Below are 16,389 nucleotides of genomic sequence, written 5' to 3'. Positions count from 1 at the left end.
GAGCGGCTTGGAGAAGGGAAAGGAGGCTGTTCGCTTTGCAGACACACATGTCCACCTGCAGCTGGCGGGGGTGGGGTGGGGCTGGGGGTGGGGGCTGCGGGCCGGGGCCAACCGTCTCCACCCCGCACTTCTGCACCCTCCCCTCCCCATCCCCCACTCCTCCCGGATTAAGGAACCGCAGCTCGATCTCCGGTGCGGGAGGCTGGAGTGGTGCAGGCAAGGCAGAGAGACTGGGAGGCGGGAGACGCCGGGGGGACTTTGCAGGCACGTTTCTGAATAAACTTTCCAATCGCAGGGGGTGCTGTTGCTGTACATTTTACGTAAAACTGAAAGTATCCCACGCCAGAGTGAAGCCCGCTTTTTGACAGCGGCAGCGCGCGCGTGTATGCATTAAAGAGACAGGGGTTGATTTCCAACAGGTCTTCCCTAATTTGCAGGGAAGGACTGCGGAAGGGCGAGAGGGTGCAGCGGGGGACGCCGGGGTGTGCGCCATGGCCGCTAGCTCCTGGGGAGCGCGCCGCTGACCCCGGGGCGGTCATCTCCCCACCGTGGCCTCCCCCCACCCCCTCCCGCTGCTTTACTCTTTTCCCCAATTCTCCATTTCTTCGGGCAACAGATTAGGAACACTTGTGCTCTGTCCGTAAGAAAACATTTTTCTTTTCCATCCCTTTATGCTTTTGGCAGTTGGTGGGAAGTGGGAAGGGGGTGTGTCCCCTCCCGGAGACCCGGCTGGGACACCTCCTGCGGCGCCGGGAACAGGTTCCCAGGGCCCCCGGAGTCCCGGGACTGCCCGCGCTTTGTCCTCCGGTCCTCCCCAGAGAGGTGGACGCCTCGGCATCTCTCGCGCTCCGGCCCCCGGTGCTCCTCTCCCGGGACTCGGGCTCCACGGTTTATTTTATTTATTTATTTTTTAATCTCTCGGCCACTCTCTTTCTCTCTCCTGCGGCTCCGGGGAGCTGGGCACTGGGTGCTTCCAGTTCCATTCGCACGCAGTCCGTTGGCTGGGGCGCTCAGATTCCCAGGCTTGGCCTTGGGGGCGCCCTCCCAGTCCTCCCGCGTCTGGCCCCAGCCGAACGCCGCCTGTGCGCCCCAACCCCCAACTCTGTGGGCCACCGAGGCTCCACGAGGCCCCAAGCGTTGCCCTTCCGGATCCGCAACCCTCCAAACTTGGGCTCCATTCCGCTTGGCCACGCGCTCCCTCCCGGCGCCCCTCGCGCACCGCCGAGCTCGTAACTTAGAGCAGCTCAGCTCTCAACTTCGGGTGATTTTTTTTTTCTCTCTCTCTCTTCTTCTCCGTTCCCTTCCTATCCTTTCCTTGGGCAAAGTTTCCCGAGCGCTGCCGCGGGCTCGGGTCTTTCACTTGGGCCCCGGGAGCCGGCCGGCGGGCAGCGAGCGCGGTGGCGGCGCGGCGGCGCGGCGGCGGGGAGGGGAAGTGGGTGTGCGCACGGAAGAGGGTGTCCGGGAGCAACTCTACCTGGCTTCCCTCTGCCCGCGCTCCCCCAGTCCTGGCCAGCAGCCTCCCGCGGCACTGTGGCTTTCTCCCCCCCCCCCTCTTAAATAATCTTCCATTTTAGGGACCGTGTGTGTGTGTGTGTGTGTGTGTGTGTGTGTGTGTGTGTGTGTGTGTGTGGTGGGGGGGAGAGCGGGGTGCAAGTCTTGCGCCCCGCTCTCCCCCCTCCCTCCTCCCTCCCACCCTGCCGCCCCTTTCTTCTCCCCGGGCCACGCCATCGCCGCGGCGCTCGCTGCGGCCACTGGTGAGCCAGCGGCCCCGAGCCCCCTCCCCTCCGCCCGCCCCTCCCCCAGGGGCCGCGTCTGGCGTCTGCGGAGCCCCCCGCCCCGCACCTCCCCCGCCCCGCACTGGCCATTGGCTTGTCCTGGTCTCTTTTTCATGTCCAGCCCCTGATGTGTGTCCATTGGTGTGAGCTTCCCCTTCCCTCCTCCCCTTCTCTCCTGCTCGCCCTGCCCATGTTTTGTGTGTCTCTGTCCATCCAGACTCCTGACGTTCAAGTTCGCAGGGACGTCACGTCCGCACTTGAACTTGCAGCTCAGGGGGGCTTTTGCCATTTTTTTCATCTCTCTCTCTCTTCCCTCTCTCTCTCCCTCTATCTCTCTCTCTCTCTTCCCTCTCTCTCTCTCTCTCTTTTTTTTTTTTGCTTAAAAAAAAGCCATGACGGCTCTCCCACAATTCATCTTCCCTGCGCCATCTTTGTATTATTTCTAATTTATTTTGGATGTCAAAAGGCACTGATGAAGATATTTTCTCTGGAGTCTCCTTCTTTCTAACCCGGCTCTCCCGATGTGAACCGAGCCGTCGTCCGCCCGCCGCCGCCGCCGCCGCCGCCGCCGCCGCCGCCGCCCGCCCCGCAGCCCACCATGTCTCGCCGCAAGCAAGGCAAACCCCAGCACTTAAGCAAACGGGAATTCTCGCGTAAGTAACCCAATAATAGTAATAATAATTATTAATAATCACGGGAGCGCGCAGGACGAGCACGAAGCCAGAGCGAGGGGGAGAGGGGTGTGTGCACGCATTAAAAAATGTTTTTTTTTCACGTGAAAAACCTTTGAGAGTCGAGGTAGAAGAGACTAAGGGGGAGAAAGAAGCCCCGCAGCCCCTCTCAACCCGCAGCCTCGTGTGCACTTTTGAGATGGGCACGCACCTTTTAATTTTATTTAATTCTACAAAAAACGGACTCCTCCTCCTTCCCTCCTCTCCGCCGCTTCATTCCTCCCTTCAGAAAGGAATGCAATGATTTCCCCCCCTAGTTTTGCAAAAATAAGGAACAATGCTAAGGATGCGAACAACTCACATGCAAACCTGGGGGTGGGACTGGAAGGAAAGGGGGGTTGCTTCCACTCACCGTAGGAACATGGAAGTGGGGGGGGGGGAGCGAATCCAAGACTGAAAGAAAAAAAAAAGACTTTCTGGGGGGAGAAAAAGAGGTGAGACTGGCCCCTAGCACCCCAACGTGCGCACGAGCAAGTGTGCCGCGGCCGAAAGTAGTCGTCCCCACAATAGTGCGAAAGGGCACTGTGGAAGGGGTTCCCCGGCGCTCCGGGGTCCGCCGAGTGGGGAAGGGGAGTAGGTGGTGACCGGGGAGAACCGGGGGGACCGGCAAGGACCGGAGACGCGGGCCGGCGCTGCGGCCTTTTGTTCCGGCCCGAGGTGGGTGTTTGTCCCGCCGCCTTTTGTGCCGGCTCCTCGCGCTGGCCCTCCCGCGCCGCCGCCGCCGCCGCCGCAGTAGGGCTGGAGCTTGGAACCCGGGGAGGAGGCGGCCGGGAGCACGCGGGAGCGGGAGGGAGGGAACTCCGGCCGCCGCCGCCGCGTTTGCAGCTGCCCTCCCCTCCTGGCCAAATCTTAGAGGCGACGAGAAGAAGACGTGCAAAATAAAAGGAAAAAAAATTAAAAACATTAAACCAGGCAAGAGAATGTACCATTTTCTTTCTGCTCCTAAACAGTAGCCAAACGCTCCGCCAACCTTTTTTCCCCCCCTTTCCCAGCGCGTGCCTTCTTTGACCCCCCCCCCACGCAAGAAAAAACAAACCCTCACCATCGCTACTCGAGAAAATAAAATGACAATCACTCTCGTCCCCAAAACCGCTTCAGAGGCAAACTTCAGCGCGCCCGCGGCGCACGGAGGGAGCGAGGAACTCCCTCCTCTTACTATTTTTTGGAAGATTTTCAAAAAAAGTGGAAGTGGATTTTGATTGGGAAAAATCTCGTGTCTGAATGTTTACAAGCACCGCGTGTGCGGGAGCTTCCTGCCAACAAACAGAACGAGGACCTAGCGCGGCGCCGCAGTCCTGGAGCGGGCGGTAGCAGCGGCCTGGCCTCTCCCGGGGCCTCGCCGCGCCCCTGTCTAGCCCGGGATCGCCCACCCCGCGCCCGCCGCCCACCCGCGGGGCACCGCGGCCGCCAGGCGAAGGTGGCCGCTCCGGAGCCAGCCCGGCCTGCGGTCTGTGTCTACCCCCAGCACAATGCCCAGATCTCTCTTCCCGACCTCCCAGACTGCAAAATCGGCCACACGAAACTCGGTTTGGCCAAGCAGTTTTTTTCTTCTTTTGCAAAGCAACACTCAAAGCGCGTTCTGTGCGCCCCCTCCACGCTGCCCCAGGTTCTTTCTCCGACTTCTCGGGTCCAGAGCTGGGGACAGCGGGGAGGTCACCACGTGCTTTCCCTCTCCCCCCCTCCCCCCACTCTGGCCACTAGCCTTCTGAACGCGAGCCCGGCCAGGCCAGGTGTGTGTGTGTGTGTGAGTGTGTGTGTGTGGGTGTGTGGGGGGAGGGGGGCAGGATAGAAGCGTGTTCGAGTATGCGTTTTGAAGGTATTAGTTCCTGGGACTCTGCGCCCATTCTTGGGTTCTTGTCCGTGCTCTCCTGGGCCTGGCTGGGTCAGGGGTCCCTGCGAGTCCGGCGGCTAGGTGGTTATCTCCAACTGAGGCGCGCCTCGGAAAGGCGGGTGTTGGACACTTCAGAAACTTTGAGAGTCGGGGGAGAAGAGGCGTGGAAGGGCCCCCTGCAGACCCCCTCCCCGTATTCATGACTCTTATTTTAATTTTTGGTGCAAGTTTAAAGGACCACCTATATACTCTCTTCTGTATTTTTCGAGACGAGTGGGGGGGGGGGGAGCACCGGGAACTGAATTTTTCACTGGGCCCTGGAACTTGTCACACACTTGGGGGAGCTCCCCCGCCCCAGCACGTTGCGGGGCCCTCCCTCTCCCCACCCCCGCGCATCCCTCCCTCGCCGCTCTCCCCCGCCCCCCACTCCCCCGGCCGCGCCGGATGCGGAGCAGACGCGGCGCGCACGGCGGTGTGAAGTTACAGCCCGGCCAGGTACCGGCGGGAAGGAAGGGCAGATGTTCTTCGCAGGACTCGGGAAAGCCGGGCTCTTCGGAAGGATGCCGTGGGGGTTCAAAGGACAGACTGGGGCGCGCTATTTGGAGCTGCTCTCGGGTTCTCCCCCCTCTTTGGTCCATTTCAGGATACTCCAGGCTGGGAGGGTTAGTATCTCCCATCGTGTCCCGGGTGCGGACACTCGGTTAGGGGGCACGCTTTTTTTTTAGGGGGGGGAGCACAGGGGTCGCTCCTTTCATTTTCTAGGTGTGCAGAGGGGGCGGGAATGTTCCCAGTTTACAGGATTAACCTCTCCCCCTTCCCGCACCCCCCCCCCGCCCTCTACGTGGGTTGAATGAGCCATTCGGTCGCTAGGAGGCAGAACAAGATCAAGAAAGCTCAGCGAACTTGAACCTGTACCAGAGCTTCCTCCACCCCCTGCCCAGCTTTCTCGTCCTGGGAGGGACCAGCGTTGCGAGGGTGGGGGAGGTGGGGGGGTAACGAACGGTTAGGCAGAATTCCTTTTCTCTCCCCCCCCCCCAACCAGCACCCTTTATGTCTTTGTTCTTCATTTTGACTTAAAAAAAGCGTTTGGCCAGGGCGACGGAGAAGCGCCCGGGCGCGCGGCCGACACTCCCTGGGCGCGAGCTGTGGAGCCTGGGGCGCGCCGGGCGCAGAGCGGGGTGCAGTTTTTGTTTTCTTTTGGGGACAGGCTCCCCCCTTTCTTTTTTGGTAGGGAGGAAAGGAGGGTGCGGGCTCTTAGGCTTTGATCAAGGTCGAAGAGAGGGACGTGGCAAGTTAGCACTTGGTCACCAGGTTCACTTCCACCCGGTCATTCCCCCCCCCCCCATCTCCGCGGTCACCGCAGGCTTTCCAGGCGCCTCGGCTATCCAAAGCTCCCCGTCCCTGCCTCCTGCAGCTCTCGCCTTGGAGCCCGAAATCACAACAATAGTAATAGTTATCATCATAATGATGCGGGCAAGCAGCGTCATTAATAATGAATAACCGTGGTCGCCGCCTGGCGCACACCCGGTGTCCAGAATTGCGGAGTGAAAAGCATTGAACAGATCCTCCAAAGTAAAAAGAAAAAAAAGTGTTTGTGTGTGGACAACAAGAATGGATTTCAGACTCGAGCTTGGGGTGTATGTGATGAAACTGAGACTCCACCGGGTTAACCAGCCGACTTTCCCAAACCTTTTTTCTTTTTTCTTTTTTCCCCCCATCAACTAAATAAAAACTGGGCCTAATAGTCCGGGAAACCCGCATCATCCTGTGGCTGGACTGGCTGGGCTTGGAGGCAGCCGTGGAGGCCCCTGGCTCCCCACTGCCTCGGGCCCGGAGTCCCAGCCCTTAGGCCGCTGCCGCTGCACGTGTTTGCAGCCAGCACCGCCAGAGCCTGCAGTCCGGAGCCTGCTTTGTGCCTTCTAGTCCTGGCGCCCAACTTCACTTTCTAGCAGGCACACCCTTGCAAGGGCCCCCGGACCCTGGGGCCTGTAGCCCTGGGCATTGCTTTTGTTTCTTTGCTTTTCCCCTCTATTAGCCTTCGCTTGCATTACCCTGCTAAGAAAATCCAGAAGGACTTGGAAAGCAAACTTGAAGACACATTTCCTTTTACCCCTCCCCCCCTCCCGCAGCAGCTCTTGTTTCCTTGCGCCTTCCCATTTCTTCTCAGGATTTTTAAAATTTTCAAATTGATTCTTTTGCAACTGTTTACAGAGAGAAGAAAGAGATCTCAGCCTGCCGCTGGGACACTGAGACATTTCACTCTGTTTTGCTGAACGCATAAGCATTTTATTTTTTTATTTCTTCCTCCCTTGTAGAGAGAATTTGCGGCTAATTATTATCATTATTTGTCCACTCCCTTCCACTTCAATGGAGGACTCCCCGCTTTGTAGCCAGAGTTAGGCCCGAGCTTAGAAAGGATGGTTTTGTGGGGGGAAATTAGGATGGTGTTGAATTGAGGGAGGGAATGAAATGGCTGAGGTTAGGAATGTTTTTAGAGAAAGAGGAATTTGCATTAAAATACAGAGAAATTATCTTATGCCCAGAAAGGAAATGTTGATTGCCACTGAGAAAAGATGTCAATGCAAATCAGTAGACTGCTACTAGAGAATTGTATTTTCATATTTTCTTTGTGCCCCACTTGGTCTGATTTTCAATAAGACAGCAGCAATAATAAAAACACATTTTGATATTTCTCTGAACATTACTAGCCAAATGTTTTTCAAGGAGCCCGATGTTAAACGTATTTCATACATTAGGATATAATTCTTGTTAATTAGCAATAATTTACGTTAAGAGCATAGAAAATGTTGAGGTTACAGGTTTTATATCTGTACATTTGATCATCTTGTTATTTTCAAGAACTTTGCCTCCTATAAAATTAATTAGGTGAAATGTGGAGGTGTAATCAGCAACCTGTGAATTACCACTTCATTTCCTGGTTTTGATTGTAAATCAGTTCAGTCACTACATTTAGAAGACTTTAACCAAGTCTGTTTTGTACGGAATTACCTTTAACTATTTGATACCTAGGAGAATATGTCCTTTATCTCCTAAATAACGTTCCCACATTCAGAAATACATCAGATCTCCAGAGTTAAAAAAGCAACAACAGATAAACCCAAACGAATCTCAATGGAATTTTCAAGAATGTTTTAACTTTAGTAAAATAAAGGAATGCTCCCCCCTCTCTTGCTTCCTTCAGTCTGCAAACCTCAGAACTTGTAGTTAAAGCTACAATCAAAAACAGCTCCATTTGTCAATGTGTATTTAAGATCCTTAATTCAAATAGCAGGAATCTTGGAGAATGACTTGCCTACTTCCATTTCTCACTTGGTCAAAATGAAAGCAAATGTAGGAGGAAAAAAAATGACATAAAGGCACAATGCAGAAGCACTTCCGTCCGTTTCCCATTATTTGAAAAGTATGCTTGTGCAGTCTGGATTTATCTTTGAGTCAGGATGTTGGGCAAAGCAACGTTTAAGTGCTTACTTTGCTGTCTTTATTAGTAGGGAGATAACCTTCATATTCCTGTGATGACCTTATGTTAAATTAGGAGGCGTACCAAAGGCTAGAAATTATGACATGTCCTACTTGAGCACAGGTGCAGCGAGGCAGGGCTCTCTCAACATTATTTCACCCAGCACATCTGGGAGTTACTCCAGATCTTCCCCCTCAATATTCATCCTGGGTAGGGTTGAAATAAATTTAACCTGAGTTCACTGGATTTTTGCACTTTATCAAAATCTGTTCCAATATTCTACACTCAAATTAAAATCTATTTTTTGATTCTCTGTGGCTTTAAGTTCATTAAATGTGAAATTGGCAGCTTGCTAAAGAAGGTCAGACTGATTAACTGTTTAAGACTTGTACATTTTTTGCTTCACTTTTTATTAACTGGAAGCATCCTGATATGTTTTGTATTTTGTGATCTTTTTTTGTTGATAGAGCAAGTATAAGGTTTCCTGAGAAAGACTTCCTAGCTTTCCTTTCCTCATTTGAAAGGTTAAAAAAATGATAGAAGCTGTTCAAATAAATGTTAGAGTATTTTGGCACAAAAGTTAAGAAAAAAAAAGCAAAGAGGAAAGAAGGACGTGGCTACCTTGTTATACCATCTATTGGTGATTATGTGTGCAGAAATAGTCCCATAATGAAGCATTTTGGAGCTCATTCAGAAAATTAGTCAACTTTGACAACATTAGGTGAAGTATTTCACATCTAAAGAAAGGACTTCTCAGCCTCATTCTCAAATGTGGCATTTGCTTGACCATTCTGATTTCTCTGTCATGGATGCCACCAAGTGCAAACATGTTTAGAATATTTTAGGCATTCCTTTCTCCAGAATGAAAAAAAAATGACTAATTGGCTTATTTTCTTAAGTACTCAAAAGTATCCCATTTAGTTAATGTGTCTGAGAAGAATTGCCAGTGAATTTGATATTTCTTTCTTTTCTTTCTTTTTTTTTTTTGTTGCTCTGCTAAGTGTGAGATCAGAAAGGTTTTTGGCAGAGTGAATTCTACTGCGTTATGATTATTTAGACACGTTTTACAGGTGAATGCAGTCCTTTCCTTAGTACGGCAGGGTATGAGAGTATGGCACATATTTGTGTGATATAGTACCCTTCTGATTTATGATGCTATGTCTATATCCTTATGAATATATACATCACACACAAAGGGAATGTGTGCTTATTCACCTCATATTCTTCGGCACAATAGGCAAGTTACTGTCCAGGAAAGAGACAAATTTGGATTGCATCCATGTTTTTGCCAGTTTTTCTTGTGGCTAATATTAAAGTATCTTTATGTCCTCTATGTTATTTGTCATATTATTTCTAAAGGAAGAATTTGTATGTGTGTGTGTGTGTGTGTGTGTTTGTGCATGCACACACAATCTGGAGTTATGCAAGTCTGATAGATTTCTTTAAATATGTGATAACTTGCTTCATTGATAAATTTACTTTCTTGCTGATCACCTCCACATTCTTATACATTTTATATGTCTCCTTTTCTGGAGAAGGTTACAGCTACTTTCCCTAATGTGGGGAGATGGGGTGGGGTTCAAAATATATGTTTCTCCTTTTCTCTCCTTTTTGGCTTTCTAATAATTGTGCTTTTGTTTCTCTTGTCACAGCCGAACCTCTTGAAGCCATTCTTACAGATGATGAACCGGACCACGGCCCATTGGGAGCTCCAGAAGGGGACCATGACCTCCTCACCTGTGGGCAGTGCCAGATGAACTTCCCATTGGGGGACATTCTTATTTTTATCGAGCACAAACGGAAACAATGCAATGGCAGCCTCTGCTTAGAAAAAGCTGTGGATAAGCCACCTTCCCCTTCACCAATCGAGATGAAAAAAGCATCCAATCCTGTGGAGGTTGGCATCCAGGTCACGCCAGAGGATGACGATTGTTTATCAACGTCATCTAGAGGAATTTGCCCCAAACAGGAACACATAGCAGGTAAATGAGAAGCAAGGAGAAAAGCTGTTTGCATGTTTTCTTTTCATTTTCAGAGGTGCTGTAAGGAGTGGTGAAGTGCTTTCTGTATTTCTCCACGTGACTGTCCATGACAGCCTGTAATGTTCAAATAATCATTCCTGTTGCTTTATGTCCAGAACACAGAAAATAAATACTTTCCACCTCATGGAGTCAGATGCAGGTGGAATAGGTACACACACCTGACACCCTTTCTCTCCACCTGCTGATTCTGAATTTCTTCTCTTCCCCCTGTCCTCCTTCTCCTTTAAAAGTATTGGACTTTACTACACCTCATCCAGTTTCCAATGTCCATTTCTGGCCTTGGGGACATAATCAGAGGCAAAGTGGCCACATAGGCATTTGTAGTTGAGCCAATGATCTGTCTTACTCAGTATGTCTGGTTGGGCCTCCCTTGAGGTGTAGTGAGTTCTCCAGTCTTCCCAGAAGTGGGATGGGCTGCCAGGGTGGTTTGGAAGGGGCGGAAAGAGTTAACTGAGCTTCAGGGCTAGCCTTGGATCCATATTGGCTGTCAGCCCGTATGGGGCTGTAATTAAACACAGCCCCGTGGTGGGATGACACTGTGACCTTGACTTTAAGATGCCATTTTCGACTGGCCAGGCCAGAGTAGAGAGGGCAGTTGCTGAAGCGCACAGACATGCTTACTCGAAAAGTTTAAGGGCATGTTGGAAATTTCAAAAGGTTGGTTTGACAGGAATGGCTGCTCCCTGCAGCCTGCCTCCTCAGCTCAATGATAAATGCTTCTCGGTGCTCTCTCTTGTCTCTGATGTGGTTTTGACAGATGTATCTTGATTTTGTTTGTGGTTTACAGAACCACATGTCACCCTTACAAATGTCCAGTCCAGATTCCACTGTTTCTGCTATAATGCAACATAAAATTTTTCTTACCCAAATAAGATTCACAGGTTCATCAGCTCATTCTCCCTCAGTTAATTTTACCAGAAAGGTAGCTAGGCATGTGCGCTCCTCAGCAGCTCAAGAGAGAAGGAATTAAAGGCCAATAGAGGGATTTAAATTCCCTACTCCGAGTGATAAACAACAACACTATCTATAGTGATCTTTCAAAGGACTTTTGATTTGGCACTTTAGTCAAAATGAATGCAGGTTCTGTGGTGATAGAAACTTCTTACCTGTCAAAGGAAAGGATCATTTTCTCCAGCTCCCTCTTCCTATTCTACTAAAGGTAGACTGTTGTTCAGTAATAGTAAAGGTAGTTCATATAATTGTTTGTTGGGGGGGCGGGGAGGGGAGGGGGGGTCCACTGGAACTTTTCTCTCCCACCTAGTTTAACCATGAAGTTGAACCACAATAGGTCAGTGGTCTAGAGGGAATTAAATATCATATTATTTCTCCTCTTCCCCTCCAGAACTTGATCACTACAACAACCCAAGGTGGCGCCTCTCTCTCTCTCTCTTTATAAAAATGTTTTCTGCAGCCAACAATCATACTTTTCCTTTAGTGAAAGGAGAAGTGTGTTACCAAGGAAGCTGCCTGTGCAGTTTTTCTTGAATCCACCACGTTTTGTTTATGTGACATGTAGGGTTTTTATTTCAATCTTCCCCCACCCCCAGTAGGATATGGCAATGACCATTTCCATGTGCTGTCTTGTGTCTGGAAGGAAAATGAACAGAAGTGTAAGGCATGATTAATGAAGCAAGAGCAGGCGGAAGGGGATTTGTCGTCTTTGGAGATCCGAAGCCTTGCTCAATCACCAAATATGGAGTAACGCTTGTGTGATGTAACGTCGTATTTACATATCGAGCTGCTCGTTTAAAAGACAAAACACAGTGTCTGTCAAGCAAGAATTAAAACCACACTTCTTCCTGAGGTCCCAAATAGGTTATTCAGTTTAGGTTAACCAGATCCAAATTTTGGGCCTCTGTATTTAAGGGAGGAATCTGAAGGCTGAGGAGAGCCTTATAAATAGTTAAGGCTTTTTACTCTTATGTTTATGAATCCTCTTAAGATAGACAGTGAAAGAAATTGGCTTTAAATCCCTGGTTGTCATAATGATTCTGTTGTTATTTCTTTATTTTCTTTTAAGAATTAGTACAACAGCAGAGTGTAAAGAAGCCATAAAAAAGTGGATGGGGAGCAAATATGACATTGTATTGGGCTCATACTATATTATTTCACTGAGATGGAAAGCTTTCTAAGGGGTTTAGATACTCAGGGGGTGCACAGGTGTTGCAACCTAGGTGAGGTAAAAATTTCATGCACAAATAATTACAAAGTCTTGATTCCTTTCATTGTATTTAATCACCTGTTCCTAACCTGGATTTGTCTGTCCATAAATAGTGTGGCCACATCTCAAAGTGAATGTTAGCAGCTAGACTCATAACTTCTCATCATCTACAGTAATGAATTAAGAGTTTCCTATGGTGAAATTAGCTTTCTATCATTGTACATAAATTATGATGCTCTGGCTCTCAGGTGCTCCTGAAGTAAAGTTTGGGAAAGACAGCTATATACTGGCCACCCATTTCTCTAAAGTGCATTTCCACAATTCTAAGCCTGCTTGTCTTTTTTTATGATGAGGAAGGAAACAATAACAGTAATCATTCAGTAGATAATTTGGATTGTGTGTCACAAAAAGAAAGGAGAAGCAATGCTCTATAATAGGAAAGAGATGTATTGATGAATCTCTAGAAGAATATGTTTAGCAACTACATAAAAGATAGTCATTTAAGCATGCTGGGTAGGAAAGGCTTTATTAAAGTGATGTGAATTGGGTTTGAGTTCACTGTGTATTCTATGCCATTTTATAGTCAGGAAGCAGGAGTAAAACGGTGACAGATCTTCCTAAGATATATAAAGCTTAGAATTCGGGGATTCCAAATAGGAGAATCAGGTAGATCTGCAGTAAAATGGCATGCCCAAAACTTTATTTTTTTTAGGTGATGCATTTTAACTGGTAATGAAATGTGTGTGTGTGTGTGTGTGTGTGTGTGTGTGTGTGTGTGTATGTGTGTGTGTGTGTGTGTGTATTCCCATGCTCTATCCACAGATATTAATCAGGTTGCCTTTTCTATTTTATTCAGATATCCAAAGTATTGTGTGATTGAGATCCCTGGAAACCATTGATATAGTATTAATTGAACTAGACATTAGCAGCTTATATTGTGTGGGCCGTGGTTCATCAACACGTGTGTCAAATACCCACCATCAGATATGAACGGCTTTTGACTGGCAGGCAGCGCTTTTAATATGGGTTTTGTTTTGTTTGTCTTGTTTTTGAGGCTCCTGTTTTATGATGAGGGAATTAGTCATGGAAGGTTAGTGAATGTGAAACTGTTTTTTCTTATAGTAAAGGCCAAAAATATTATCCTACAGTGTCAGATTTGAAGTTTGGCTTATTGCACATAAACATCTCTATATTAGGGTTGGCTCATCATAGCATTTGGAGAAAATAGAGGAAAATACCACACATCCTATGGAATTCAGTGAAGTCTGTTGCTACTGGTATGTTATACTGTTTTCTCCTTAAAATCACGAACACAGACTTTTATATCAGGGTTTTTGGCTAGACAGTACAGCTGATATCTAGATAATGACATGTAAGACAGATCCTTTAATGAAGGGAGAAATACTCACTTAAAATGGAAGTACATTAGCATGTTACTTATAGGTAAAATTATAACATCCTTAATGCTTTTCAGAATTTAGGAAATCAATTTGCCTTTTGTTTTTGTGCCCATTCTAATTCTTTCCTAGCTTAGACAGAACTGGAGGATATACCAGTACACTTTATGATATAATTGTTGCTGAGACTGTAAATTATAGTATCCTATTATTAATGACTACTTATTTTTCATTTCTCTTTGTGTGATTTGGAATAAAAACTATTGATCTCTGAGGTGGATTTTTCCGTTTGGCAGCCAAATCAGAAAACATCACCATCAAACAACAACAAAAAATCCAACAACGAAACAATAAAAACAAAAGCAAACCCAATATTTGGCAAACATTTTGTATACCTTTAAGAGGTAGAAAGAGTAGAGAGTATTGTTTCCTAGTAAATACCTAGGGATTTTCATAGGGAGCCTAGGTTTGTGAGGCTATTACCCAAAGACTCAGTGCATGAAGCTGGGAGTCCTATATACAAGCTGTATTTGTAAATAAGACAGAGAAAGGTTGTGAACTGGCAGCTTGGATGTTTTGTCAAAGTACAATGTCAGAGAAACTCTTTCTAAGACAAATTGTAAATAGAACTGTCACAGTGATTGCATGATTGAGCCGCAGAAGTGCCCTACAATTGTTGGCATTGTCAGAGGACTTTTGAAAGCTTAATTAAACACAGTGGCCCGCATGGCTGCTAAATTTACTTGGGAAAGCCAAAAAACAACCCCCTCCCCAAAACAACAACAACAACAACAACAAAAACCCCACCAAAAAACCAACAACAACTAAAATGTGGATGATCCCAAAGATCCCAAAATTCTTCAGATGTTACCCTTTTGGTGACACAGAAAATGTGCATTGTGCATTTTTTCCTGGTAGTCTTTTATAAATAATAGTTTTGAGAATAGGTCCACGTGATATGAAGATCATCCTGTGTGTGATGTGGAGATTGTGTTAGTTTTTCTGTCTCCTGCTGTTACAGACAGTTAATGTAAAAATGGCCTTTTATTGGAAACACAAATATGTATTCACTTGAAGAACAGGAGCAGAGGGGGACAAAGTTTGCCTCCCATTCTCTTGTGTTTATTCTGTGAAAGCTTAAAAAAACAGTGCTGTAATTTCTCAAATCACTCTACTCCTTGTTGTGGTGCAGGTTGTGCGTTTTCCTTTAAAGGATCTGAAATATGTTTTGCACACCTTTCTCCCAGAGAATGTGGTATTTAATTGTGGAGCTGCCCATGGGCTGGAAAATACAATGGGGTGTAGAAAGTCAGGCAGGGTCAGGATAGACACCTTCTGCTCAAGGAAGAGGCTAGTTGGATGCATATTAATGGCATGTTTTAGAGTCCTGGAAAATCATTAATTTCACACTGCAGCCTCCGTATAGTTTGGCCAATGTGGGAGGACTAAATTGGGGTACATCACCAACAGGCAGATTCTAAAGAAAACATCCTTTAGATTTCCATGATTTCTTGGTGGTAGTGTTTAATAAAGGAACAGAGGTGAATGGTGGCTTCGTACACTAGTCAATGCGCAAAGGAAGAAAAGTTTGCTTGTCCTGTGGGGGAAAATACTAGATTTAAGTGAAGCAGAAGCCCAACTAGGGAGATGCACTGCGATTGCGTCACTGGATGTTAACTTAATCTACTTTCGTTGGTCTGTTCAAATCCTTTACTGCACAAAGAAATCATTTGACAGAATTTACCCCAAGCCCAAGTCTGTTTTTACACACAGTAGTATGAGCTTTGTGCAATAAAAAGCACTTAGCATCAAGCTGGACCCAGCCTGGCATCTTGCCACTTTTTCTTTTCTTTTTTTTTTTAAAGCTTGAGATTTAATCACCAAGGATCTTTAGTACCTTTCTGCTTGTTCAGATTTCTTTTGGGTCATGGCTATGTCAGCAGTGTTGTTAATGCAAGGAATTTTTTTTTTAAAGATTTAAACTTAAGACCCACTTTTAATATAATTTCAAATCAAGCAGGTTTTTATTTTATGTGCTAATTTGGAGGTCATTAATAAAATTCATGAAATATGTTCAGATGGTATAATTTAGTGGAGAATGACTAATATTTTTATTTGTAATACAAATAGAAAATCAACCCTCATACCTTCTCTCCTCTGTTCTTTTCTCCTGCCCAGGTAAATAAGCCCCCTTAACCACTTCTTCCTTCCCTGCCAGGGTATAGAGCTCTGGCCAATACCAGTAGATTTACCTTTGTAATTTGCCATGTAGTTTTTACAACAATGACCTAATTAATTTGAGCATGAACCATATTATTGCTACTGGAGTCATTTTCTGTCACAAACTTAATTTCCAGGAAATGTAACCTGATGAATAACAATTCTTTAGCTCTCCATATGTGTTCCTAGAGACTAAAGGCAGATTTAAAATAATAGTAGTAGTAGTAATAATAATAACAACAACAACAACAAAATGTGACATTATTAAAGCCAATATGCTTGATGCCAAACTCAATTTGAAGCCAGTGAACATCAGACTGTATTTCTAATCAGTTTTAGAATGTAGCATATTCCATATTGGGTTCACTGGAATTTGTCTTCCTGTTTTTTACTGGCCAGCTGTAACTCCCTATGCATTTTTAAAACATTTCAGCAAAGGCTTTTGCTGTTCATAGCAGGGTTAGTAACTTGGGGTCTATTTCTGAGCTCATTCGTCATTCTGCGATGGCATTGAGTTAGGTTGGCAAGGGAAGGATTTGAGGCATGGGGGGTGGTGAGGTCAGTTCTGATCCCAGCAGGGAATAGGTGAGCTTCATTTGCCTTTACAATAGAAGCACAGTTACTGCACCTTGGAGGGGCTCTCAGGTGCTGCTCAGATGGGCGCATGTAAATGCCCTGTCAGATGCAGAGCCGGAATATTAATGCTTCTTCCACCACCGCACCATAATAAAGCTGTACACAGCAAGCTTAATAT

At 47.0% G+C, this 16,389-nt stretch overlaps 1 protein-coding gene across 6 annotated transcripts in view; it reads left to right on the top strand.

Annotated features, from left to right (window-relative positions):
* The first annotated feature begins 563 nt into the window (after nucleotides 1-563).
* Bcl11a (BCL11 transcription factor A) overlaps nucleotides 564-16,389 on the top strand; it is a 102,607-nt gene continuing 86,781 nt past the window's right edge. For 2 of the 6 annotated variants that reach the window (XM_070025688.1, XM_070025686.1), the window contains exons 1-3: nucleotides 564-640; nucleotides 2,242-2,428; nucleotides 9,468-9,797. In XM_070025688.1, the coding sequence (XP_069881789.1) occupies nucleotides 2,374-2,428; nucleotides 9,468-9,797 (385 nt within the window). In that variant the 5' untranslated portion in view covers nucleotides 564-640; nucleotides 2,242-2,373. Of the gene's footprint in view, nucleotides 641-1,199; nucleotides 1,262-1,737; nucleotides 1,755-1,836; nucleotides 2,429-9,467; nucleotides 9,798-16,389 lie in introns of those variants that run through there. The other 4 variants (XM_070025687.1, XM_070025692.1, XM_070025689.1 and 1 more) reach the window with 4 other exon arrangements.

Source organism: Dipodomys merriami, unplaced genomic scaffold (assembly GCF_024711535.1).
Source record: "Dipodomys merriami isolate MVZ:Mamm:240054 unplaced genomic scaffold, mDipMer1.0.p SCAF_17, whole genome shotgun sequence".
NCBI classification, from domain to species: Eukaryota; Metazoa; Chordata; class Mammalia; order Rodentia; family Heteromyidae; genus Dipodomys; species Dipodomys merriami.
The sequence above is the reverse complement of the archived record's forward strand: the minus strand, read 5'-3'. Positions and strand labels throughout refer to the sequence as shown.